Source organism: Rhinatrema bivittatum, chromosome 1, assembly GCF_901001135.1.
Source record: "Rhinatrema bivittatum chromosome 1, aRhiBiv1.1, whole genome shotgun sequence".
NCBI classification, from domain to species: Eukaryota; Metazoa; Chordata; class Amphibia; order Gymnophiona; family Rhinatrematidae; genus Rhinatrema; species Rhinatrema bivittatum.
Genome location: NC_042615.1, coordinates 736,698,693 through 736,724,400, shown reverse-complemented (window position 1 = coordinate 736,724,400; position 25,708 = coordinate 736,698,693). Strand labels below are relative to the sequence as shown.

At 43.5% G+C, this 25,708-nt stretch overlaps 1 protein-coding gene across 2 annotated transcripts in view; it reads left to right on the top strand.

The window, feature by feature from the left end:
* Window positions 1-25,708, top strand: part of PARP8 (poly(ADP-ribose) polymerase family member 8) — a 451,712-nt gene that overhangs the window by 394,795 nt on the left and 31,209 nt on the right. For both annotated transcript variants that reach the window (XM_029577668.1, XM_029577676.1), the window contains exons 25-26: window positions 14,068-14,137; window positions 17,601-17,685. In XM_029577668.1, coding sequence (XP_029433528.1) covers window positions 14,068-14,137; window positions 17,601-17,685 — 155 coding nt within the window. The remainder of the gene's footprint in view (window positions 1-14,067; window positions 14,138-17,600; window positions 17,686-25,708) is intronic.

The window sequence follows — 25,708 nt, the reverse complement described above, 5'->3', positions numbered from 1 at the left end:
CATGTGAGCAAGAAAGACTAGCACCGTCCTTTCTGACACTCTGTTCTATTGAAAGAAGGCCCTTACTAGGCTCATCAGCACTGTGACTCCATTGTTAGGAAGAAGCCTATCCAGAAACTGAATTCTTTGACAGGAACCAAGTTCGACCTGGCAACATGGATGATGAGGGACTACAGAACTCCTAATGAAGATGGGCCTGTTGCCAACTAATCATTCAGGTATGGGAATACACATATTCCCTGTGGATGAAGCTATGCTACCACTACCACAAAGGCATTTGGAGCTACCAAAAGGCCAAAGGGGATAACCATGTTCTAGTAGCATGCGTCCTTTACCAGGAACCTGAGAAACCTTCAATGGGCGGGATGAATGGGAATGTAGGCATAATGTTTTTTTAGACCCAGAGCATATAGCCAATCTGTCAGCTGAATGAAAGGGAGAATCATCTGGAGAGAGTTCATCTTGATCCTCTCCCAAACCAGTAACTTGTTAAGTCTTCAGAAGTCCAGTATGGGCTTCAATCCTCCTAACTTCTTGGGATTAGGTCATATCAGGAAAAGATTCACTGACCACACTCCTGAGAGGGGGCATGTTTAATCACCTTCTGACAGAAGAATGACTCCACCTCCAGCTGACGTTAGGCAGATTGGGAAGGGTCGGAGCTAAAGACTGACATCCATTGGGTTGAAGGAGGATGAGAGAAACACAAGTTGTAGCCATACTCCACAATTTCTATGACTTACTGTTCCCTTGTGATCTAGAGCCATTCCAGGAGCAAGGACTGCACACATCACCCTACTGAAGGAAGGAAGAGGGAGGTTTCAGAGTCATCAAAAACTTCTGCCCAGCTTGGGCTTCCTCTGCTGCTGAACCTTGGGCTGACGCTGAGCTCGAACAGGCAGCTTTCACTGCTGAAAAGTGGGAGGGGCTCAATGACACTGATAAGAGTAAAAGGGACATTTTTGGAAGAAAAGCTGCTTGTACAACTAACATGGACACTTCTTCAACCCCTGACCACAAAAGAACACTAAGTCATGACCATGACGATTAAGAAGGTGAATTATGCAGAAATATCTTCCAGTTTGATGGGGAAACATCTGGAAGGAACTGAGAGTAGACTGAACCTGCTTCCTTCTCTCTGATGCATGAAGGGATTCCCCTTCAGGTGAATCCAACACTTTATGGTGAGGACTAAATCCCAATGCTGGAATCTCTTGCAGAGAAGTATGCACCAACTTAGAACTTGAATCAGCTCTACTATACAGCAGATTCTCCTCCATCTTGGGCTGGAGATATTCTGATCTTCTTTGGTCTTCAGGGTTTAAGGAGGCAAAGAAATTCTTCTCTAACTCTGAAAACTGGGCTCCTGCTGGCTGATGAACCCTCTGAGCTGTAATTGGAGGATGGATATCTTGTTCAGAAACCCAGATCAGCTCATTTTCACTCAAGACCTGGTAAAACTGAAGAGGAACCCAGTGCCATGACTGCAACCCGTCTTCACCAGTGGCTGGCTTCAAGGCGCTCTATGCTGCTTGTGTTGGCAATTCCCATTGACTAATAGTCCACACTATAGATGGTTCCAATAGCTCCTTCAGCATCATGAGAGCTCACACAGTTCTCATGGGACAAACATGGAATCCTGGTTTGCTCTGGTTCCAGATAGAACAAATGGCTCAACATACTGGGGATCTTCCATGTCATGAATGAGGATTATTATTTTCTTATTTGTCTTTTCATATTCTACTATCTCCATCTCAGTTGGTTTGGAGCGAATTACAACAATATTCACAGTTTACATAAAATATAACTTAACAAAGATGTCAACAAACATAAATAAAAGGCTAATATATACAGTTATTAAAACAGTATAGCAACTTGTGAAACTTTGTCTGACATAGACATTGTTTAAAAATACCATTTCGGAAGCCCAGATAAAATGTATTTCTTGCATTAACAAATGTAGAAGGAATATCAAATGACCGCAAGGGTGGTTTAATGGTGATAGAAAAGTTGGCAGTCATAGCTAAAAGAGAATTCTTCAAATAATGGAAAACAGACACAAATGAAGAAAATAGGCAAGAGCACTGGCAAGATAGATGTAAAACAGCAAGTACACAAAGACAAACTTTGAGAAAAAGCTTGCCAGTCAGGCAAAAACTAATAATAAAACCCATTTCAAGTACATTTGAAGCAAAACGTTTGTGAGGGAGTCAGTTGGGCTGTTAGATGACTGAGGGGAAAAGAGGTGCTCAGAGAGGACAAGGAAATAGAAAAATTGAATGAATTCTTTGTTTCGCTCTTTACAGAGGAGAATGTTGGAAACATAGCCATATTAAGACTATGAGGTTGTCAGGTTTGTGGACGATACAAAATTGTTCAGAGTGGTTGAGTCACAAGCGGATTGTAATATATTGCGGGAGGGCCTTGTGGGATTGGAGGATTGGGCATCTGAATGGCAGATGAAATTTGGTGTGGACGGGTGCAGGGAAGGATGGCCCTTGCTGTAGTTACACGATGTTGGGTTCCATGTTGGGAACTGCCACCCAGGGGGAGATCTAGGCATCATGGTGAATGATGCTTTGAAGTCATCGGCTCAGTGTGGTGCGGCAGTCAAGGGGGCGAGCAGAGTGTTGGGAATTATTGAGGGGGAATGGTTAATGGAACAAGAAATGTCATAATGCCTCTGTGTCGCTCCGTGGTGGGACAGCACCTTGAGTGCTGTGTGCGGTTCTGGTCGCACATCTCAGCAAAGATGTAGTTGCGATGGAGAGGGTGCGGAGAGGGTCAACCGGAGTGATGGGGGGGATGGAGCGGCTCCCCTATGAGGAGGGGCTGAAGAGGTTGCGGCTGTTTAGCTTGGAGAGGAGACGGCTGAGGGGGGATATGATAGAGGTCTTTAAGCTCGTGAAAGGTCTTGGGCGAGTAGATGTGAATAGGTTATTTACACTTTCGGATAGTAGAAGGACTGGGGGGCATTCCATGAAGTTGGCAAGTGGTGCATTTGGGACTGATCGGAAAGGATTCTTTTTCACTCAGCGCACGGTTGGGCTCTGGAGTTTGTTGCCAGGGGATATGGTTAGTGTGGTTGGTGTGGCTGGGTTTGAAGGGGTTTTGGATAGTTTCTTGGAGGAGAAGTCCATTAACTGCTATTAATCAAGTTTACTTAGGGAATAGCCACTGCTATTAATTGCATCAGTAGCATGGGATCTTCTTGGTGTTTGGGTACTTGCCAGGTTCTTGTGGCCTGGTTTGGCCTCTATTGGAAACAGGATGCTGAGCTTGATGGACCCTTGGTCTGACCCAGCATGGCAATTTCTTATGTTCTTATTGCTGGATTCTTAGATGTGAGGGTGATATACCAGGAGAGTGTGTAGCCAAACTTGCAGATTACCACTTGTTCTTGGGTAGGCACTGGTACAAGGAGCACCAGGTGGAACTAGGAAATCCCAATGAACATTGCACAGAAGGAGGAAAGCTAATCGTGGAGGCATATTTTTATATCTGATGATAAATGGTACACGGACTTGAAGTAGACAATTGGAAGGAAGCTCAGGGTTACTGACCCCAGACTTTTGCAAAGCCAGAAGGGTGAGAGAAGTCCCTTTAATAAGGTCATATTAAATGCATCTCAGGTAATATCTGCATGTTACTACAGTCTCCCATATGGTGGTGGAGCTGATCCCAAAGGGAGTTGAAAGCCGATAGACATCAGTGCTATACTTTATGCAGGAAACTGTTTCCTTGTAGGGGATTTCCCCGAATGGCTGCATAGATGTAGTATTCCTCAGGCTCAAATCAGATGAACCACTTCAAATTAGATGGTAAGGCTCAAAGAGGTAAAAGCTTGAAGACAGCAGAGGATTTCAACAGGTGTTTAAAGAAACACATTTCTACTATCATGGACGGTTTGTAAGTGCAGCCAATGGCAAAGATCCTTGCAGAGGCAACTTTTACCAGTGGAAAACAATTTGAGAGGCTGGCAAGTTCTTTTAATTATTCTTGAAGAGCCGTTCTCATTTCCAGACATGGATTTCCGGGGTTTAGGATTAATGGTTGTTGTGTGCCCGACCCGCGGAGGTCCGCGGGCCGGCCCCCCACTTACCTCCGGGTATCTGATGCAGCGGCAGCGTGGCTGAGGCCTGGTCAGTCCTGCAGCCTCCGGCAGGGCGTCCCCTCTGCAGGGGAGACGCCGCAGACGTCTGTTCATGCCCCGCCCCCTAGGCACGCGCGCGCACAAGGCCCGGACATTTAAAGGGCCCAGCGAGGGAAAGGAAGCCTTCACCTTGCGGGATGACGTCAGATGCTGCAGGTATATAACCCTGCTGGTCGCCCTTCTCCCTTGCCTTGCAACGAGGTTCACTCTGGTAAGAGTTGCTAGTTGCTGCTTTGGATCCTTTGGCTTCTGACTCCTGGCTTTTGACTCCAGCTTCCGTCCACAAACTTCTGATTCAGCTTCATCCTTTGGCTTCTGACTTCGGCTTCTGAATTCTGGCTTTTGACTCTGGCTTCCGTCCACAGACTTCTGATCCAGCTTCATCCTTTGGCTTCGACTTCGGCTTCGTCTAGGAGGCCTCGCCTAAGTCCAAGTGGCTCAGGTGCTCATGAGCTCCTCTCGGGGGGGACCGCGGACTTCCAGTGGTGAAGTTCCAGTTGGCCTCCTGGCTCCAGCTCTTCATCTCCATTCCCTGGATACCGCCTCGCAGGAGACCACTCGTAAGTCCAAGCGGCCCGGGTTCTTACGGGCTCCTCCTGGGGGGACCTCGTGTCTCCAGTGGTGAAGATCTCTTGGTCTCCTGTCGGTGCCGCCTCCCAGCTTTGACACCCACTGGGTATCTCCTCAGTGAGCCACCAACTGTCCTAGCTGGCCCAAGGGTCCAAGAATCCAACAATGGTAGCTCACAGAAGTACAGAGGATAGAAAACTCAAGGAGAGGATGGCAGCAACAGCTCTCAATGGATCCATGGGTAGTGATGTAGAATCCCAAGTGTGGTTCCAAAAGGAAGGCAGGGTCCTTCCAGGAGGATTTACAGTAAGGAGCTATGCAGGCTTACCGGACAAGCTGGAGGATGGCAATTACTGTCCTTTGCCTGGCAGCATAGATAGCACCAGAAGAGCAGATGAACAGAGAAATCAGGATCTCCCAATCCTGATTCTACAAGCTCAGAATGCTGTGTGAAAGACAATGGAGAATGATGGTGGGGAGCTCTGGATTCAGGAGACTTCACCATGTTGGTATAATGAAGGAACAACAAGATGACATCTTAGGAACTTGGAATGGGATTAGAGGCTGGAATTCCCACTTGCACAGAGCAGAGACAGGACCATAGCTGTAGATTCAAGATGACTCACCAGGTTGGAATTAAGGAGAAGAGAAATAACAAGGTGACATCTCAGAAAATCTGGAATGGAATCCAGAGCTGGGATCATCACTTGCGCAAGCAGAAACAGGGTCTTGGCTGTAGACGTCCCATGGCAAGCACCAGAGCTGAGTAAAACAGGGACTGAGTTGGAACTGATGAGACGGAGCCAGGCCTAGGGTGCAGGCGCCTCCTGCAGGTCATTCAAACCCAAGGACCTAGAGTTGCTGTGGAGTGTAATTTAAATGGATATACACTTCCTGAACCTCAATGATACTTGGTGGAGAAGCAGAACTTGGTAATGAGGAATGTGGAAACCCTGGGTGCAGGCGCCTCCTGCAGGTCATATAGAACCCAGGATGAGGTGCAAACATCTCAGTGGATTGAATGGAGATGGTTCCTGGAACAGTGGCAGGCGCCTCCTGTAGGTCGAGAAGGTTCCAGGACCAGACTGGACTTGGAGGGAATCTGAATGCAAGCGCCTCCTGCGAGTCATGAACAATCTAGAGAAACATTCTGAGAAAGGCGAAGACACACAAAAAAAATTCTTGATTAGGAGAAGGAAAAAAGTCCAGGAAACTTGGACCAAACAATTCTGGTCAAGGAACAAGATTATCAAAAATGTCCAGGAGCTTGAGCCCGTCGCAGGCACACACTCACCAAGCTCCCAGGCCTTCGAATTCTGTTGTGAACTCAGGGCCTTCGAGTCCTGTTGCTAAAGCGGAGGTGCGATCACCTGCTTCTGAGAGATTGTGAGCCCTTGGGCTATGGCGTGGCTCAGGGAGGAGCCCCAAGACAAACCATGGGAGGCACGGGTGGAGCAGGAACAAGGCTGGACCGGAAACAAGGCAAAGAAAGTCAGTAACTGGAACAAGGCAGGCTCAGCCCTCCACTGGACCTACACGCACCAGTGAGACCCACAACGTAATACTGGTCTCAGGACTAGCCCTCTGGTCAATCGGTAGCCCTTCCAGACCCTCTGCTTGGGAACGACGAGTGCATGAGGCCAGACAGAGGCTGAGGGCAGGAACAAGACGAGACATGGAACTTGGAACTTAGAAGACTCAGGGTACTTGGAAGACTCAGATGAGGTTACGTGGAACTTGGAAGACTCTGACGAAGACTCAGGATAATTGGAAGACTCGGCAGGACTCAGGATACTTGGAAGGCTCGGACGAGAATTCTGGAACTTGGAAGTCTCAGGCAAGGATTCAGAATTCATGCAATAGTGCTGGGTGAGTATTGCATCGCAGCACACCCTACACAGCCACCTGTGGCTGGTCGCAGACTACGCTGAAGTGGAGCAGGTTCTTGCAGTCTTGGGCATGGACGGAAGCAGACAAAGAAACTCTGAAGACCAGGACAGGATTCAAGACTCAGGATTCAAGACTCGGAACTCGGATGTCAGGAACAGACCTCGGCATTAAAAGCAAGGGCCTTCCAGAGACTTGCGCTGCAGTCATGAAGACAGGCCATGGGCTTTTCCCACTGCTGGCCTTTTAAATATCATGAAGAGGCGCACGCCCGTGCCTAGAGGAGCCTAGGTGATGGAGGAAGTCGGCGGCTACACCAGGGCTGTGGAGAGGATGATGATGGTGGCGGCTCCATGCCGCGAAGGAGCAAGGCTGGAGGCGGCAGGAAACGATGGTAGGATCCCGGTGGCAGGAGGCGGCAGGATCCCGGTGGCATCTTCCCCGCCGCGAAGGCGGAGTCAGCAGCAGCGGCTTCACGGCCACATGGGAGGAGATATCGGGTGGCGGCTCCAGGGTTGCAAAGGAGCCACCACCCGGCACTAGGGCCGCATGAAGGAGTCCTGCAGTGTCGGGCTGGGCCGCAAGAGAGCAGCAACAGTGATGGCGTCAGCCGGGGTGCGGGGCATCCCAGCAGCAGTGGTAGCGGTGAGTGGAGGGTATGCTCACTGAGTGGGCTCCGCAAGCAGGATCGTAACAAGGCAGTGTCAGAACATTTATTTAAAGCAGCAAAGCAGTTAGGAACATTGGGCCACAAAAAAACAGAAAATATTTTTAAGAGAGACTGGGACATGTCTGTGTAGTAGCTTAGATGAAGAAAAACTGTAGGTCTAATTTGGTAGCATGCACATGTGAAAACTCTGGTGCATGCTCAGTAACGTCTTTACTGAACTCTGTATCAGCTCCTTCAGATGATATCACTCATGTGTAATAGCTAATTCATGTTTGCTTGTTGATAGAGAATTGTATAACCTCTTTGAAACTAAGTTGCATCCCAGCAGTATTTGAAGTAGGCATGATAGTAAATCTTTTTAAAGAAAACAATAACAGATCTATCTAGAAGTATTAAAGTATAGAAGTATTGTTGCTTCTTTCCCTTGTTTTCATTAGTTTTTATTCTGTCTGTATGAATCAGTTTAAATTCTTTAATGAACTCACTCAGCATCTCAGAACTCTTTTCAGAGATATTTAATCAGTGATGAATGTTTTTGTACAAAACACAATACAGTATGTGCAAAGTCATCAAAGTGAGCTAGCTTTGTGCCTCAGGCAGTAACACTGTGTACCAGGGAATCTGGGTATGGCTATCTTGTCCTTCAGGGCCAGTTGGGTCTGGGTGTGCTACAGAGGTGGTACACTGAGTCTTAGGAAGCGAGAGAAGACAGCTGCTGCTAATGTCGTGGTCCCTGCCAACTGATGAGTGGTGCTGAGGGTGGGTCTCAGAAAACTCTTCCTCAGCTAGCAAGATCTTTACACTGGTTCCAAGTAGTTCAAAATATGCCAGCTAGGACTATCTTTTTGATGGTCTATGAAAAATAATATAACTCCCCTACTTTATAAATTACATTAACTTCATGTAACAGATTTGGTAAGGTTTAAATCGCTGACCATGATATTTAGAGCCATAAGAACAAAAGGTTCTCTTTATCTGCAAAAGAGATTGAACTGATACCATCTAAGATGAATGCTAATATCTAATCAGGGAGCATTGTTGCAGGTTTCATCATGTCGTGAAATAGGTAAAGTTACATTTTCAGTTAGGATATTCTCTGTGGCAGGTGCATTACTATGGAATGCATCTCCTCTTGATACTTAGGTTAGAGCTTAATTATCTAACCTTTAGAAAAAATATAAATGTTGGCTATTTCCTCTGTTTTGAGTTCTTTCTCAGTGTCTTTGCTGTGACTTAAGTTGGATCTCTAAATTGGTGTCTCGGGCTTTCAGGTTATTGGTCTGGGAAAGATCCAGGCTTGGTTGGATAGTGGATAGAGATACGAGGGTTTTGGTTTTATGGTTAACAAAAGAACATAAGATTTTCCATGCTGGGTCAGACCAAACGTCCATCAAGCCCAGCATCTTGTTTTCAACAGTGGCCTATATAGGCACAAGTACCTGGCAGGATCACAAAAGCTAAATAGATTCCATGCTTCTTAACCCAGGGATAGATTTTCCCAAGTCCATTTTAATAATGGTTTTTGGACTTTTCCTCAGAGCTGGTTTTGTGTCTGAATCAATTATCAGATTATAGACCAGTAGATGCAATCTCCACTGTATATCATACTTTATTCAACAAACTTTTTTTTGCTCTTTTTTAAGGGGTAAATTTATTTTAAAAAACTGCTCATGCTCTCTAATTTTAGTGTGTATTTGTTAAATGAGCACAGGAATTTCTCTACATATCTGAAGTATCAACTGCAGTTTCAATTGCATTACCCAATTGACTCAGGATGTAAAAATTTTAAATTTTGACAAACAATTCCTCCTCCTGGATCAAAAAATGATATGGCTCACAGTGCTGCTGTTGAGACAATTTGTTACACTTCAAACAGCATATAAAGATCAGTCAAGCAAAAAAATCAATTTTTCTCCACTTGGTGTCACTTTGTGATTCTTGTAGTGACACCTTTTTAAAATCCAGGTACACTAGCAGCTTTCACCACAACCTATGGCAACAAATTCCAGAGCTTAATTGTGCATTACTTAAAACAATATTTGTCTTGTTTGTTTTAAATGTACTTCTTAGTAACTTCATTGCATGTTCCTAGTTTTTGTACTTTTTGAAAGAGTAAACAAATGATTTGCATTCACCCAGTCCATCCCACTCATTATTTTATAGACTTCTATTATATCTCCGAGGGGGTGTGGATGATTATTAGGTCCTTATGATGGGTAAGAGCTTGGAGGGTATTGTTACATACTATATTTTTATATTGATGGTTTTCTTGATGTAAAATGGAGTTTTTTTATTTGCCGTGGGCAGTTCACATAATTGGGGAGATGTTATAAATAAAGATTAATTTAAATTAAATAAAGACACCCCTCCAGCCTCCAGGCCAACAAGTTAACCTCAAGCTTCCAAGTATGCCATCTGGGCACAAAGGAGCGAATATGGTGACATTAATAAGGGAGAAAAGGGTTTTTAAAAATGCAAAATCAAATCCAGCAAAGTACCACTTTTCTTGTTGTCAGAACTGTTAGGAATCTTTTGTTATTTTTGTTTTGTTTTGCTTTGGTTTTTTTGGAAGAATTTCTTTTACAGCCGTTAGCTATTATTTTTTGTACACTAATACTTAGAAATATCTTTCCATTATAGATGTATAATTCTGTAACACTGTGTATGTTGCGGTCCCTTGCGACCGGGTCCTTACCTCCGGCTCCGTGGCAGCAACGTCGGGGCTCTCAGGGCGTCCAGGTCTGCCCTGGCTTCCCGGGCGGTCGGCCCCGGGGCTCGTCGGGCCTGCTCAGGCCTTCTCGCGGCGGCGTCTCCACAAGGGAGACGCCACCAAGCCCCAGAACCAGGCTCCTCCCCCTCTGGGCATGCGCGTGCGCGAGGAGGCCCGATTTAAAGGGCTTTTCCCGCCAGACCGCGGGCCGCCCACAAAGTGACTTCAGACGCCGGCAAGTATTTAAAGCCGGCGTCTGCTTCCTCTAATCACCTTGCAACGAGGTTTCTCTGCTGAGTGGCTAGTTGCGTTCCTGTGATCCTGTGCTGGTTCCAGTCCTTGCTGACCCTGTTCCTGCTCCTGGTGTTCCTGCTCCAGCTCCTGGTGTTCCTGCTCCTGCTCCCGGTATCCTGATCCTGTTCCTGCTTTTCCTGCTTCCAGCTTCCATTGTTCCTGATGACCCTTGGTTGGTTTCTCTGGTTCTTGACCCCAGCTTGTTCCTGGATTCCGTTCTTGCCGCCTGCCTCAACCTCGGACAGTTTTCATCACCAGCCGCTCCTTCGATCTCCTAAGTCCCAGCATTCTGGGACCTCACGAGCTCCTCTCGGGGGGGGTCCTCAGGCTTCCAGAGTGAAGCCGTCGCCTCGGCTCCTGCGATCTCCTGAGTCCCAGTGGTCTGGGACCTCACAAGCTCCTCTCAGGGGGTCCTCAGGCTTTCAGGGTGAAGACTTCAGCTCTACGTGCGGCTTGGCACCGCCTCCCGGCCTACTTCACCGCGGAGTGCTCTCTTCTTCTACCATCTCACTCCACTAAGCCGGCCCAAGGGTCCACTGCTACGTCCGTAACAGTGTACATAATACACTTAGAGCCCAACTTTCAAAACTGCCCGCATCTGCCCAAGTACGCGTGTAAATGGGTGTAATCAAAGTTGCTTTTGTATTTTATAACCAATGCAGAATATACACAGGTTAGAAAATACCAGTACATATGTGCGCAGAAATGCATATATAAAAACCACAAGACGTGCCAGTTCATACTTATTTGAATAAATGCTGATTTATCCAGCTAATTAGCGGCATGTAGCCGAATAAGTCTGAAAAGCGTTATTTAGACTGACAAGTAGCACTTTTAGAAACATAGAAATGACGGCAGAAGAAGACCAAACGGCCCATCCAGTCTGCCCAGCAAGCCACGCAGTTTATCCATTCCCCCCCCCACCCTTTTTCTCCCTCCCACCCGTCAGTATTGGCTTACAGCACCCTCCTGCCCCAACTCCCTTCCACCCCTCCACCAATGCAGAGAGCAGCGCCGTATCCGCATCCCAGTGAACATCCAGCTCAATTAGGGGTAGCAACCGCTGTAACAAGCAGGCCACACCCCTGCCCCATACTCTTACCCACCCCTGCTTTGTTTGTTTGTTTTTGTTTTTTTTTTGGAGATGGCAGCCCTCCATCCCTCCACTCCGTGAAGGCGGAACACCAACCACTGGCCACTGGCATCCCGCTCCGTGAATGCCTCTGTGGCTACTGCCGCTCCGTGCAGTGTTTTGCTGCCTCCTCTTTATTTACGCCCACTAGACTTGATGGATCCACAGTGTTTATCCCATGCCCCTTTGAAGTCCTTCACAGTTTTAGACTTCACCACTTCCTCCGGAAGGGCATTCCAGGCATCCACCACCCTTTCCGTGAAGAAATACTTCCTGACATTGGTTCTTAGTCTTCCTCCCTGGTGCCTCAGCTCGTGACCTCTGGTTCTGCTGATTTTTTTCTGATGGAAAAGGTTTGTCGTTGTCTTTGGATCATTAAAGTTTTTCAAGTATCTGAAAGTCTGAATCATATCACCTCTGCTCCTCCTTTCCTCCAGGGAGTACATATTTAGATCAGAGATCGCTCCAGGACCCCCACTGGACCACCAGGGACTTTTGGCACGTCTTGGGGGGTCAGGAGAGTGGGGGTTTATATGTTAGTGATACGTTGTATTCGTGGGGGTTCGCCATATGTTTTGTGACCCCCCACGAATACAACGAATATGGCATATACGTTGCAGATTGCCAATACATTGCAAACGAATGCACACCCCTAGTTAATAGTAATGTTCATGTATAATCAATTTGTCCACACTTTGGCTTTTCCAGAATATACTGGTGGGCTGATGTCAGGGCAGGGCTATATGTCCGTGACATCAGCGAGTCAGCTTTACTCATCTGCTAGTAGAGGTGCATAACCCACTGGTGTGGATTGGCCTGCCTTCCTTAGAGAAAAAGAAATTATCAGGTAAGTAGTCATTTCTACTTTCAGGACTTATAGAATGAATATGCATTGAGATATATTTGCATAGAGTGGAAGCAGCGCATGCAAATATAACTCATGCATATTCAGTGTGGATTTCCTGAAAAACAGACCTGTTTGTAGCACTCTGGGACCAGAATTGCCTACCCCTGTATTACATCTTAAATTAGTAAATGAAACGTTAAAAAAAGAGCAATTTTCAAATTCATTTATATGGGTATGTAGCAATTTATCCACATAAATTAGCTGTCTGAAAATGTCCTGTCTTAATCTCACTAAAAGTTTGGGTAGTTTTCCATAACGGACTGCAAGAAGGTTGAGCAAGGAAAATGACACATGTATACTAATGTATAGATTCTATTTTCAAATCTGCACACTAGTATACATGGCTAGACAACTATAGAAAAAGTTCATATAGCAAAGGTGAGTAGTGTGTAGCATGGGCAGCCATCACCTATCTGGCTCTGCCCCAGCTCCTTTAACAGGAAAAAGAATACAACAGAATCAATAAATACCAATGTATGAGCAATGAAATTGAATAATTAAATGCCTCAGCTCTATTAGAAGACCTAACAAGAGAATCTAACCTAGGCGATTCCTAAATTCCCTTCTAAATCCCCTCCATTCCCTGATGTAATGAAGCGAAGGAGCCATAAATTGGCAGACTCAGGGTTTGCCATCTTCCAGAACACATGTCCTGCCTTAGTGTTCTTCACCAGTCTGTTCATGTTCAGGCATCAATAGGCAGCCTGTCATGCTCAAAACAAGGCTGCCAGCCCATAGCTTCAGGCCATGACTGTGCTGGAGATCAACCAGACTACCAACTTGCTTGGGGCCAAGCAGGCACTGGCAATATCTAAATTCCTAGCCGTACCTAAGAATTTCTTGGTCAGTGGCCCAGACAGCAATCAGAGTTCCCTTTTGTGAACCCCTCAAGCCCACCCGCCCTGCCATGTAGCTCCATTGATTCAGCCACCTTTTTCCCATAACCCTCCGCTGCCTCCCAACAGTTGTGACAGTTGCAGCAAATTCCATGCCCTGCTTTCCACATGACTTCCTGAAGTTAAGGAGGGTGAGGATGGAAATGAAGTCAAGAAGATAAGCCCTGGCCTCCTTCATATATTCCCCTTCACTCTATCCCCCCCCCCCCCACCAATCATACCTGTATGCATCCGTGGCTAGCTAATACTGTACCTCTGGTGTCAGCTGCTATAGGAGAATGTACCAGGCTGATGGAAACTGAACCCTGGAAAGTTTGCATGCCAATTTGGCCAAGCAGCTAGAACCTGTCAGGTTGTGTTGCAGCCAGCCATGTAGGTGCAACAAGGTCTTCTCCATTTCCCCAAGCAGGTAAACCAGAGAGGAGCCAGGCTGATGCACAGACATCATGTAATACGCGGCGTCCTTGTACTTGACATGTCGCCACAGTTTTATAGGAGCTCATTTCTTTTTGTAGTTTCTTATTAAAGATTAGCACAGAACACACTATGGTAGGAATTGCTGCCGTTTGTGATTCTTGGCTCATGTTAGTTCCAGTTGCACTCCTAAATTGTAATTGTGTGACTTTTATTAGTAGAAATAACAGAATTAGAGATTTTTTTTCCTAAGGATGATATCACCCAGTATTTAAGCTGCTAATAAAATGAAACCTTTGTTACTGACCAGGAGAACTTTGCCATTACTTTTTCAAGACAGCAATGATTTGGTAATGCTAACAATAACTCTTTTGTTTAAATAATTTATATTTTTCTTCATTGTTTTAACTAATTATTTTATTTTGCTTCTTTAGTCACAGAAGAAAGGACAACAGTCACAATTTCTGCAGAGCCGTAATTTAAAATGCATAGCCTTATGCGAAGGTAAGCATACAGCATTTTATTAAAAAGCTTCAAATGTTACATGAGAAAAGAACTTTAGATGTCCTGGAAGCTTGTATGTTAAAACAGTTGTTAACATAATAGTTAATAGTATATGCCTTCCCAATTATTGTTGATTTTCTTTAAAGAGCTAGTACAATCAGTAAAACCAACTAAATATGTGTAGTGATTGTTATATACCTTTATTATTGCACATTTATTTGTAATAGTGTAGGGCCTAGTGATGAAATGTAAGTTGCAAGTTTACAGATGGGATTCTAAAATAGAAAACAACATACAGCAGTGACTCCTGTTATTTGGCCTTGATAACCTACAGTACCTGAATGTAATCCGCTTTGAAGTGGCTGAAAGGCAGACTATAAATTAATAAAATAAATACATGAATAAAATTGCTGCAGCCAAAATGGCCCGAATTACGCTTACAAATCTAAGATATAGTTAGATTGATGCATCACTGGCAGCTCAAAGCCTATCAGTCCCAAAGATTGTAATACATGCACTGTTGTATTGAGTGGTATGAAGTAGGTTTCCTCACTAAGAAGAAGATGGGCAATTGGAGAAACGCTTGGTAGAGGGGATGACAGCAGGCAAGAGCTACAACAGTGGATTGCATAAGCAGAGGGTGTGATAACATTGAACCCCCTAGTATGCAATCCTATCACTGCACGTAAACATTTTGAAATGTACTTTTTACTTATATGAATTAAGACTTTGATTGTTTGATATTTTGTTTGTAGATGCATGGATTTAAAAACAATTACAGTTATAAAAGTTGTGAGTTTTGAGGGAAATGTGTAGGAATATCTGGTGTAGATAACCTTACAGTAGATTATCAAATTTAACCAATAACCTTATGATACAAATTCATTTGTTTTAGGGAGCAGATACAGACACGTTTATTTATTTATTTTTATATTTTATATACCGGTGTTCGATTTTACATATCACATCGGTTTACATTCAAACAAATGCAGGAAATCAGGCGTTTCCTTTGTCTAATACATTGAACATTTATAATATGGAAATTGTTAATAAGCGATATAAAAAGAACATAGAGATGGTTAACACTACGGGTTGCACAAAGGGGAGTATATGAGGTAGTCAACTAATTTATTAGCAACATAAGTAAAATAAAAGTGATAACATTCAATTATTCTTTCTTTTGTTTTGTTACAGTTTCAGTTTAATTGACAGTGCAAGCACTGTCAAGTAAGATAAGCAGCAAATGAATGTTATCTTTAAACTCAATTTAGCACTTAATATTTACACAATTGCCAAAATAGATCAGCCCAGCTCTAAGGTAACTTAAGCCAGTGTTCTCACCCTCTGTGGTATTGCACAAGTCCAGGGGTCTGCCTCACAGCAAAGGATAATAACTCTGGCAAAATCCCTTTTAGTGGATGACAGATAAAACCCAAAAGGACTCACAGACACCTCCATGAGATATGATAGCAAAAAAGGAGGGAAAATTCACTAATTGATCAAAAGTCCATCAATGGGAAAAATTGGAAAAGAGTTGCATTCAAGTTAATGAGCAATGATGCTGAGTAAAACTCAGTCTTAGCTTTCAATTTTCAGTCAAGCTTTTCAAGTCCCAGTTATAGTGACCTGCACAATCAGTTCTGGTAGCATGGCTCTCAAACCGAGTTTTTGGGTAGTTTGTGAAGGAAAACAACCACCTGGGTAACTCAGAGTCCTTTTTTCTAAATCTCTCTCTTGAATATTCAGTTCTAAAAGGGTAAATATTGATCCGGATTGGATATTTCCACCTCCTATAGACACAGGCTTGGTGGGATGCGCATGTCATCTGGGTCTCACTGCATAGGAATATTCTCATGCTCATGTAACTATTTTCTTCTGAGGGACATCTCCATTAAGGCACACAAAAAAATTTAGATCTGTTTAGGGCTATTCTCCTTTGCCAAAGATCCCTTCCACTTGTAATACCGCAAGGGTGAGCTTTTTCTATGGAGGGAAAGCATATGCTTGTGGCCCAGGTGGTGAGGTTACTTCCTTTCTGGAGTGCAGCTGGTTAGGGTAAATCTTTTATGCTGATCAGTACAAGAAGTGCAGAACACAAGATTGGGTGTTCAAAATTAATTTTACTGATTTAAGGAAAAAGTAATCAATATCCAGGTGATATAAATGTCTGTGCAATAAGTATCCTTTTTTCTATCTTTGTGTAAGTGCTGAACTTTGAGTTCCGGGGGAATTCCTAACTCCCTTTAAGTGAGAGATTAGTGGTCCCCTACTCCCGAAGGAGTCCAAACTGCAACAGAATCCTTTTTGGATTTTCACTGTCCTACTTGGATCCAGCAGACTTCCCATTGAAGATCCTGATGGAGTCTACACTGATGCTCTGCAGTCCCTTATTTTTGCTTATTATTTGCTTCTTCTGAGCTTCCCAGGATATAAGGCATTAAGACTCTCCAAATGAAAGAGAGAGTAAACAACACTTCCCTCTTCCAAAAACAGGATATCTCACTATAACTGTTCTAATATCTTCAGAATTCACTGTCCCTGCAGCTCTTCATTGACTTTGGAAGATTACTAACAAGGCTCAGTGACCTGGTCTCTGGATGCAGTGGGGGAATCCTTCCTCAGAGTTCCAGACTGTAATTCAGGCAACTATTCTTTAATACAGTCCAAGTCCTTAATACATTCTGTTGATCTCTCTACGTTAGCACCTGACCTGGCAGGAAATGAACAAGCAGGGTTTTTTTTCTCAGAATATATGTGGTGAAGCTGTGGGCCTCACCCAAAGGAAAGGGACCCACTCCAATAGGGCTACTCTCTCCTCAAGCTCTCCTTTCAACTCCCCCTGAATCTAAACCTTGACCCTCTGGTTATAGCAGGGTCCACCCATACAGCTATCTCATAGAGGAGAAGCTGTAAAATGGTATTCCCTCTAGTTAGATGTTTTTTCTACAAGGACTAGGGACACCTAGTGGTCAACCCTTAGGAGTGCCACACTCATTAGAGTCCATCAGCAAAACAAGTATTAAAACAATACCTGTTTCATAGCTGGTATCAAGCAGGATACATAGTTTCATCAAGGACATGTTCTCACTTTTGGTCCAAGGACATTTTCTTCGTTCTGGTCCAAAGTTCTCCTTCTCTTTTTGGAGGTGATGATAACTCTCTGATATGAAGAAATAAACACAGACTTTTCTCCTTTGTGCAAAAAAAAGTCTCATATAAAGTTGGCAAAAATGTCACATAGCAGTAAACTCCATGTTTGCTTTGCGTTTAGGCCTGCACTTTTACTCAGTCTTTGTACTTAGCAGTAGGCCTCAAAACTTCATGATGTGTATCCTGTTTAGGGCCACTGTGTTTTCCCTCAGACATCGGTTATAGGTTGAAGAGTGGCACAAGGTAAGGTTGTCTTATTTGTAGCAAAAGATGAAAACTTTCTGTTACAGATGCTTTTGCTATCTTATTACAGTGATAACCTCATCTGAACTGCACAAACATGGGGAGATCTGGGTAGTTCCAAATACTGATCATGTCTGTACAAGATTCTTCTTTGTGTAAGTATGATGTTTTTTTCATAATAATATTTACTTTGGACTTGATTCACATGTGGTGTTTTAGGCTATCACTTGGCAAATAGCAAAATTTCAGGTTTTGATTACCAAAAACAGTCGTAAAAGAGTTTATTCAATAGATTTTCAATATAAGTAAGCATTAGTTTAACTCGGCGGAAAAAATACATGTTTGGCATTCATGAATTACTATAAACACTTTATTTATTTATTGAAATTTCTATTTCATCCACTTGCAAGAATTTCTATTCTGGGCGGATTACAACAAGATAAACAAAGTAAAACAACAGTAAAACAATCAATAAAACAACATGCCAAAAATAATACAAAATATATATATAAAGCATAAGTAATAACTTCAAAATCATCTACTAAAATCAAAACAAAACACAGCACCCAAAACATTAAAATTAAGAAAGCAACTAGGACATCTTAAATGCTTCTGTAAATAAAAAGGTCTTCAGAGCTGTCTGAAACAATTTATAGTCAGACAGTGGCAGTAGCTCTAAGGGAAGCCTGTTCCAGAAGATGGGGCAATGTAAGAAAAGGGCTGACTATTTTTCCCCTGTAAACATGTGGCTCTAGCACCAGGAAGTTCCTGGCAGGAACTGATAATAGGTTTAATTAACACATTCTGAGCTGACCCATCAAAGGTTAGTCATCCCTGCAAATTGTATTTTCACCTGCCAGAGTCCTCCCCCCTTAAGTATATTTGTTCCACTTCAGAGCAGAAGCAAATTTTTAAGCTTCCCCTTTTGCCTCATAGCTCTTGTTATCTTTTTTGGGAGTTAAAATAGCAGCTTTCTTTTCTTTTCCTCACATGTAAAATCGTGGGAGCCAGACCAATGATGCCTTCTTTCCTTCGATTCTTTCATACTTCATTAGACTCAAATATTCTTGACCTTTTTTGTTTCATCCATCCAGCTCAATCAGAGCCAAAGCTGGGATCTGGTGCCTTGAGCATTCATTTTCAATTATCCGGTGAATTTTCCCCCTATTTTATATCTGGTCTCAACTTGCTTTTAGTCCAGTGATCAGCTGTGGGCTTTGCAATCAGGATCTCTATATCCAGCCACTAGGTTTTGCCATTTTACGATGTCTATGAATCCCTCCCTCGTAGGGACTATGAATGCTCCCTCCACAGCATCCCCAGTCTTGGCTGATCCAGAGAGTGAAAGACCCAACCCGGGAATCAAACAGATCCCTCCAAATAACAGTGCACATCAGTACTACTCAGCCGTCAGACTGGCTTGCCTAGTCATTTTAAGGATAATTCTGTAATAGCCCACATTTATTTCTATACCGTCGTTTAGTGATATACCATCACAACGGTTTACAAATAGGCACATGAATAAATTTGAAATAGATTTTACTTTAAACAGAGGGTGCCGAAGTTGTTCAGATACATGATTCAAAATATTATAAGCTATATGTAGTGTGTATTGAAATTCCCTTTATGGGCTATCCATATATGCGATGTACTGTAATTCTTTAACTTAAAACTTAAATGTGATAAAAATAAAGGTAAAGAACGCATATATGTTATCTGGTGACTTTTGCCTGTGTGTATAAGTCCTTTTCTAGTTTCTTAGTACTACCTATTCCCCATTCTCATTTTGAAAAGCTTTTTTGAAAAGCCATGTTTTTAGGCTTTTTTTGAAGAGTTTATGGTCTCTCATTAATCTTATTTCGGGTGGCATTGAGTTCCATAATATAGGGCCGGCTAATGATAATGCTCTTTCCCTTACTTGTGTCAGTTTAGCTGTCTTTACAGAGGGTATGGTTAGTAAGGCTTTATTTGCTGATCTGAGATTCACATACATACATTAGATTAGATTAGATGGCAAAAAAAACCCACAAGTTGCATACATTTTTAAAGCAAACTTGTGAGTAAGTTCACTTTGAAAATTACTCCACCAAAATTACCTTATCGCATTTACACCTGCTATTATTTGCACAGAAATGTTTTTTTAATTTTACATGCATGCAAAAATATCCTCAACCTCACTCCTAGTTGTGTCTCAGCTCTGTCTGGGTAAAGTTAACACATATAGAACATACATGCTTAAGTTTATTCGCCTAATGGGTGGGCATAGAAACATAGAACATGACGGCAGGTAAAGACAGTACAGCCCATCAGTCTGCCCATCCACGTCTCTTGCTAAGCTTTGTAATCCATTCCTGTCCTTCAAAGATACTCTCTGCTTGTTCTATGTTTTCTTGGATTCTGATATGGTCCTAGTCTCTGCCAGCCTTTCTGTAAAGAAATAGTTCCTTAGATTACTCCTGAGTCTACTCCCGTTTCACCCTCATCCTATGATCCCTCATCACAAAGCTTCCTTTCCTTTGAAAGAGGCCCACTTTCTCTGCATTTATGCTTTGGAAGTATGTACATTTTTCTATCATATCTCCCCTTTTTCACGTTTTCTACAGGCTATACATGTTTAGATCTTTAAGTCTATCCCATTTGCTCTGCACCAAATCTATTTGATTTATAAACCTGTTGAAGGTGCAGTATCCAAAACTGTACACAGTGCTTCATATGAAGTCTCACTGGAGTTATTATCTTCTTTTTCACACTGGCTATTCCTCTCCTTATGCACCCAACCATCCATCTGGTTTTTGCCGTCCACTTGCCTCCCTGTATGGCCAATTTAAGATAATCAGATATGATCACATCTATATCCCGCTTTGTCTAACTTGTTGCAGCTTTCTCTATCATCCACAAAAAGGCAAAACTTGACAGCTTTTCCAGAATATTGCTGATGAAAACATTTAAGAGAACAGGCCCAAGAACCAATCCCTGTGGCACATCTTTTCCTCGGCTGGAACTCCGTTTACTACTACAATTTGTCACCGCCTACTCAACCAGTTTCTAACCTAATCAGTCAATTTAGGGCCCATATCTAGGGTGCCCAGTTGGTGTATAAGTTGCTTATGCAGAACCTTGTCAACAGCCTTGCTAAAATCTAACTACACAACATCTGACGTTCTCTCTCTGATTAGATTCATCTGACAAGACCTATCTCTGGTGAAACCATGTTGCCTTCTATTTTAAGAGTGTAAAGAAATGCCATGATGGGTCAGACCAAGGTCCAAGATGATCACAACTTCATTCTCTCAGGCTCGTGATGCCAGTGTTTTTCTAATAGAATGATGTTAGTTTACAATTTCCAGTGGATGAGCCATATCACCTTTATTATGCCTTTCTGTATACAGACTTTCTGACACTAGCATTTGACATCCAATGACAAACGGGTAGATTTTCCACTGTCTGCACACGTAAATTCCAGCCTTTATGTGCATGGCCAGGCCTTGCGCATGCCGAGCCAAATTTCCACAAGGCCCGGCCACGCGCGTAAAGGCCAGTACGCGCACAAGTGACGGGCTTTCTGCAAGGGGTGGATCGAGGATATGTTCTGGGAGGGGCAGGCTGGGGGCGGGCCGGGACAGCGCCATTGTTTGCAGTCCCAGAGCCTCGCGCGCTGGCTGGCTGCCGACACACGCAACTTGCTTCAGCTCGGGAGCTGAAGTACGTTGCAGAAAAAAAGAAAAAAGGTAGGATTTAGGGGGTGGGGAGGAGAGGGGTAGGGGAAGGGGAAGGGAGATTAGGTAGGGGGAGTAGGGAACTGGGGAGCGTCACCATGTGGAAATTGCAAAGCCCCCCCCCAACGCGCAGGCCGCCCGCACATACATGCATGGATTATAAAAGGCCCACAGATTTTCCACCATGAACGTGCCGGCGTGCACATGGTAGAAAATTGGCGCGTCCTTGTGCACGCACCAGGGACGCGGCACACTTATGTGGAAAATCTACCCCATAGCAGGTAACTATTTCTAATTCTGTTTTACAGAATATGCTTTTATCTGTTTTTACCATTTTTTTTCATGCTGGCTATAAACTATCTTGTTCATAATCTGCTATTGTGTTTTGCAATTATCAATCGCTCACCTGGAGGTTTAAGCTCAATTTAGCTATTCCTGGTTTTCATCCATATGGTATTTCTGAAACAAATGAATGTATTTCCCACTATACTTGGGCTTTTGTCAATTGGTTTTCCTCATTTGCTGTTTGGATTCTTTAAAGAGTTTTTTGTCATATTTTGCAAATTCTGTTGCATCTTTCTCCTCATATGCTGGTAGATTCTCACACATTCCTACCACTTGCTGAAATGATCATCCAGGTTAAAGGATGGAGACCAATTTCAGCTTTTTATTTTTGTACTTAGCACTTTTTAAATATACTGATATGTATGCTTGAAGGCTTATCATAGAATACTGTAGACCTGATTTTCAAAATTATTTACATGCTTGAAACTGAGTTTTACATGTGTACGTGCACTTTCCCTATGTAAGTGTGCTTTTGAAAATTGCTACAATATATGCCATTGAATTGTCAGTAGGTTTTACCTGTGTAAAGTACACTTACCTTGGGTAGTTTTTGAAAATAGCTGTGATAGTATGTTACATTTACATGTGTAACTCCTTTGAAAATACATCCATAAGGTCCATTCTACCTTCAGCTCTTGAAATGTGCAGTCTTGGCATACACTGATTCTAACAGATTACTTGACAGACATGGAGAACTTGACGGGCATCGGTGACATTTCATATAATGTCACCGATTTTTTCCAGGGAAAATTAAAAAAAACTATACAAGTAAATTTTAAAAACCCCATGGGCACAAACATTGGGAGATACACGCGTCGGCAGGCCGAGCGCATTTTAAAACATCCCAGCCATGCGCGTATCTCCCGATATGCGTGGAAGTGCTGGGTTCTAGAGATGTGAATCGTGTCCTCGATCGTCTTAACGATCGATTTCGGCTGGGAGGGGGAGGGAATCGTATTGTTGCCGTTTGGGTGTTTAAAGTATCGTGAAAATCGTGAGCCGGCACACTAAAACCCACCCCCGACCCTTTAAATTAAATCCCCCACCCTCCCGAACCCCCCCAAATGCCTTAAATTACCTGGGGGTCCAGCGGCGGTCTGGAACGGCAGCGGTCCGGAACGGCCTCCTGCAATTGAATCGTGTTGTCTTCAGCCGGCGCCATTTTTCAAAATGGTGGCGCAAAATGACGTCCTCCTGCAGTCGATCTCCTGCCGGCGCCATTTTCCGTACGGAAAACGATTTGCGGCAGGAGATCGTTTTCCGGACCCCCGCTGGACCCCCAGGGACTTTTGGCCAGCTTGGGGGGGCCTCCTGACCCCCACAAGACTTGCCAAAAGTCCAGCGGGGGTCCGGAATGACCTCCTGCAGTCGAATCGTGTTGGTCTATGGCCGCCGCCATTTTGTGCCGCCATTTTGAAAAATGGCGCCGGCTGAAGACAACATGATTCAATTGCAGGAGGCCGTTCCGGACCGCTGCCGTTCCGGACCGCCGCTGGACCCCCAGGTAATTTAAGGCATTTGGGGGGGGGGTTCGGGAGGGTGGGGGATTTAATTTAAAGGGTCGGGGGTGGGTTTTAGGGGGTTTTAGTGTGCCGGTTTTCCTGCCCTCCCCCTTCCCCCGATTTACGATTTTTTGACGATAAATCGGGGGAATTGGTATTGTATCGTGGCCCTAACGATTTCTGACGATTTCAAATATATCGGACGATATTTTAAATCGTCAAAAAACGATTCACATCCCTACTGGGTTCTTCAAAAAGGGTGGGCTGAGGACAGGATATGGGCAGGGCAGGAGCCGGCCAGGACAGCACATGCCGGTGGCCGGCTGACACACACAACTTACTTCTGCTCCTTAGAGTAGGTAAGTTGTGAAACAAGAAATTTTAGTGTAGGGTGGGTTTAAGGGTCGGGGAGGAGAGGGAAAAAGGGTGGAAGACTAGGTAGGGGGATAGGGAAGTTCCCCTTGAACACATGAGTTGCCACCTGCCCGCACATGTGCGAACCGATATAAAATCGAGTGCGCAGGTATTTTATTTTATAACATGCGCGCGTCGCAGCGCGCATGTTATAAAATCGGCACGTCTCTTAAAATCTACCCCATAGATTCTTAGAATATGCTTATAAGGATAACAAATTGAGGTGCCAACTCAAGAATCCAAGCACCCTGTCATGATGACCAAGTTCACTGTTGGAAGAAACATATTTTTGCTTTTCCTTTTCTTGTCCATGTGTTTCAAAGGAGGATAGGGATAGCCCAGCCAGTAACTGCTCAAATTCAATGCTGGCAGAAAAGAAAGTAATCACAGCCTAATACCATAGACTGGGTCTTATATAGAGGATCCAGTCGCAAATTGATTACATCTATGGGAGGATTCAGGCATCTCCATCTCTTGTCTAGGCAAGTAGCCGGAACAGCGGTTGTTCCCCTCATGGCAGACTCTAGTTTCTCCTGATGACACCAGGCCCCTCTTAATTGATTACTATTATGCAAAATTGATTTCCCAAACCACTAAATGGGCAGTACTCTATAGGAAGGCAAAAGAGGTTAGGGCTGTTCAGCTTGAAGAAGACTTGGCTGAGGATGGATATGACAGAGGTCTATAAAATCATGAGTGGAATAGTCTGGGAAAATGTGAATTGATTATTTGCCGTTTGAAATAATACAAAAACTAGGGTGCAAGCCATGAAGTTAGTAAGTAGCACATTTAAATCAAATTGGAGAAAATTACTTTTCACTCAATGTACAGTTAAACTCTGGAATTCATTGTCGAAGGATGTGATAAAGGCAGCGAATGTGGCTGGGTTTAAGAAAGTTTTGAACAAGTTCTTGGAGAAGTCCATAAACTATTATTAACCAGATAAACTTTTAACAAGCTACTACATATCCCTGGGGGTTAGCAGCATGGGATCTATCTATTTTTTGGGAGCCTGTCAGGACTTGGATTGGCCATTGCTGGAAATAGGACACTGGGCGTGATGACTCCTCAGTCTGAACCAGTATGGCAATTCTTATCTGCCAAGTTTGTGTGAGAATTTATTTTGCACTTCTTTGTCCAAAGTACTAGTATACATTTATTTCTTTTTAGTATAAATGTTCTCCCTGTCCCCTAATAGTGTAGATTTGAGATGGGAGCAGGAGAAGATAAAAAAAACAGCCAGCTATTTCATACTCCCAAACATTAAGAAATATAATTCATACAACAATCAATCTCCCTTCATCATGGAATATTTTACTGAAGAAAGTTAGACAGACCACCTCACTCTCAGCAGCTCTTACTTCAACAGCAACTATCTCAGGACAATTTTATAACAGTTGATTTCAACAGATAAAGCATGGTTTTATCCACAGAAACACCTTTGAAAATTACCCTCCCTAAGCATAAGAAGGTTGATATTCAAAAGGGCTTGTCCGGGTAACCTTTGAAGTTACTGGACAAACCCTCGAGTTTTGAATTTTCCACCCCTCTCAGGTAAGTCATTGCCCAGCTAAAATTTATTTGGATTAAAAGAAGTAGGAGAGAGAGAGCATGGCTAAAATGTATCCAGCTAGCACTGAGCACTGGTGCTCAGTGCTAACTGGTTTATCTGGCTAGCACTGAGCACTGGTGCTCAGTGCTAGCCAGATAAACATAGTCAAATAAGTCTGGTTGAGATTACTCGGGTAACTTTATCCAGGCATATTCAGTGGAACACTTATCTAAGTATGTTCTGCTGAATATTTGAGTAAACGTCCCCACTCCCTGGCTTACTTAATATGGACCTCAAGGTGGATTTCCATACTTTCTAGTATGAGGTTCATAACTTTGAAACTTTCCAAGCTATTAGAAATAGCAAAGGCAGCATGTTAAATATTGTGGTTTCAGAATTGCTTTATTTAGATTATTATGCAAGTAACACAATGTTTTGTGAAACCACAAAATTGTTTATAAGTGTAAGGAGGTCCATATTCAAAAGCCATTTAGATGGATAATTCAAAAGTTATCCATCTAAATGGCAAATGTGGCATATTCAGCCAGTTTTCTGTCTAAATTATAGCCAGATAAAAAAGGGGCATTTGGGGCATTCCAGGGAGGAGATGATGTATGCAGCTAACCTAACCGAATATTGGGTATATCTA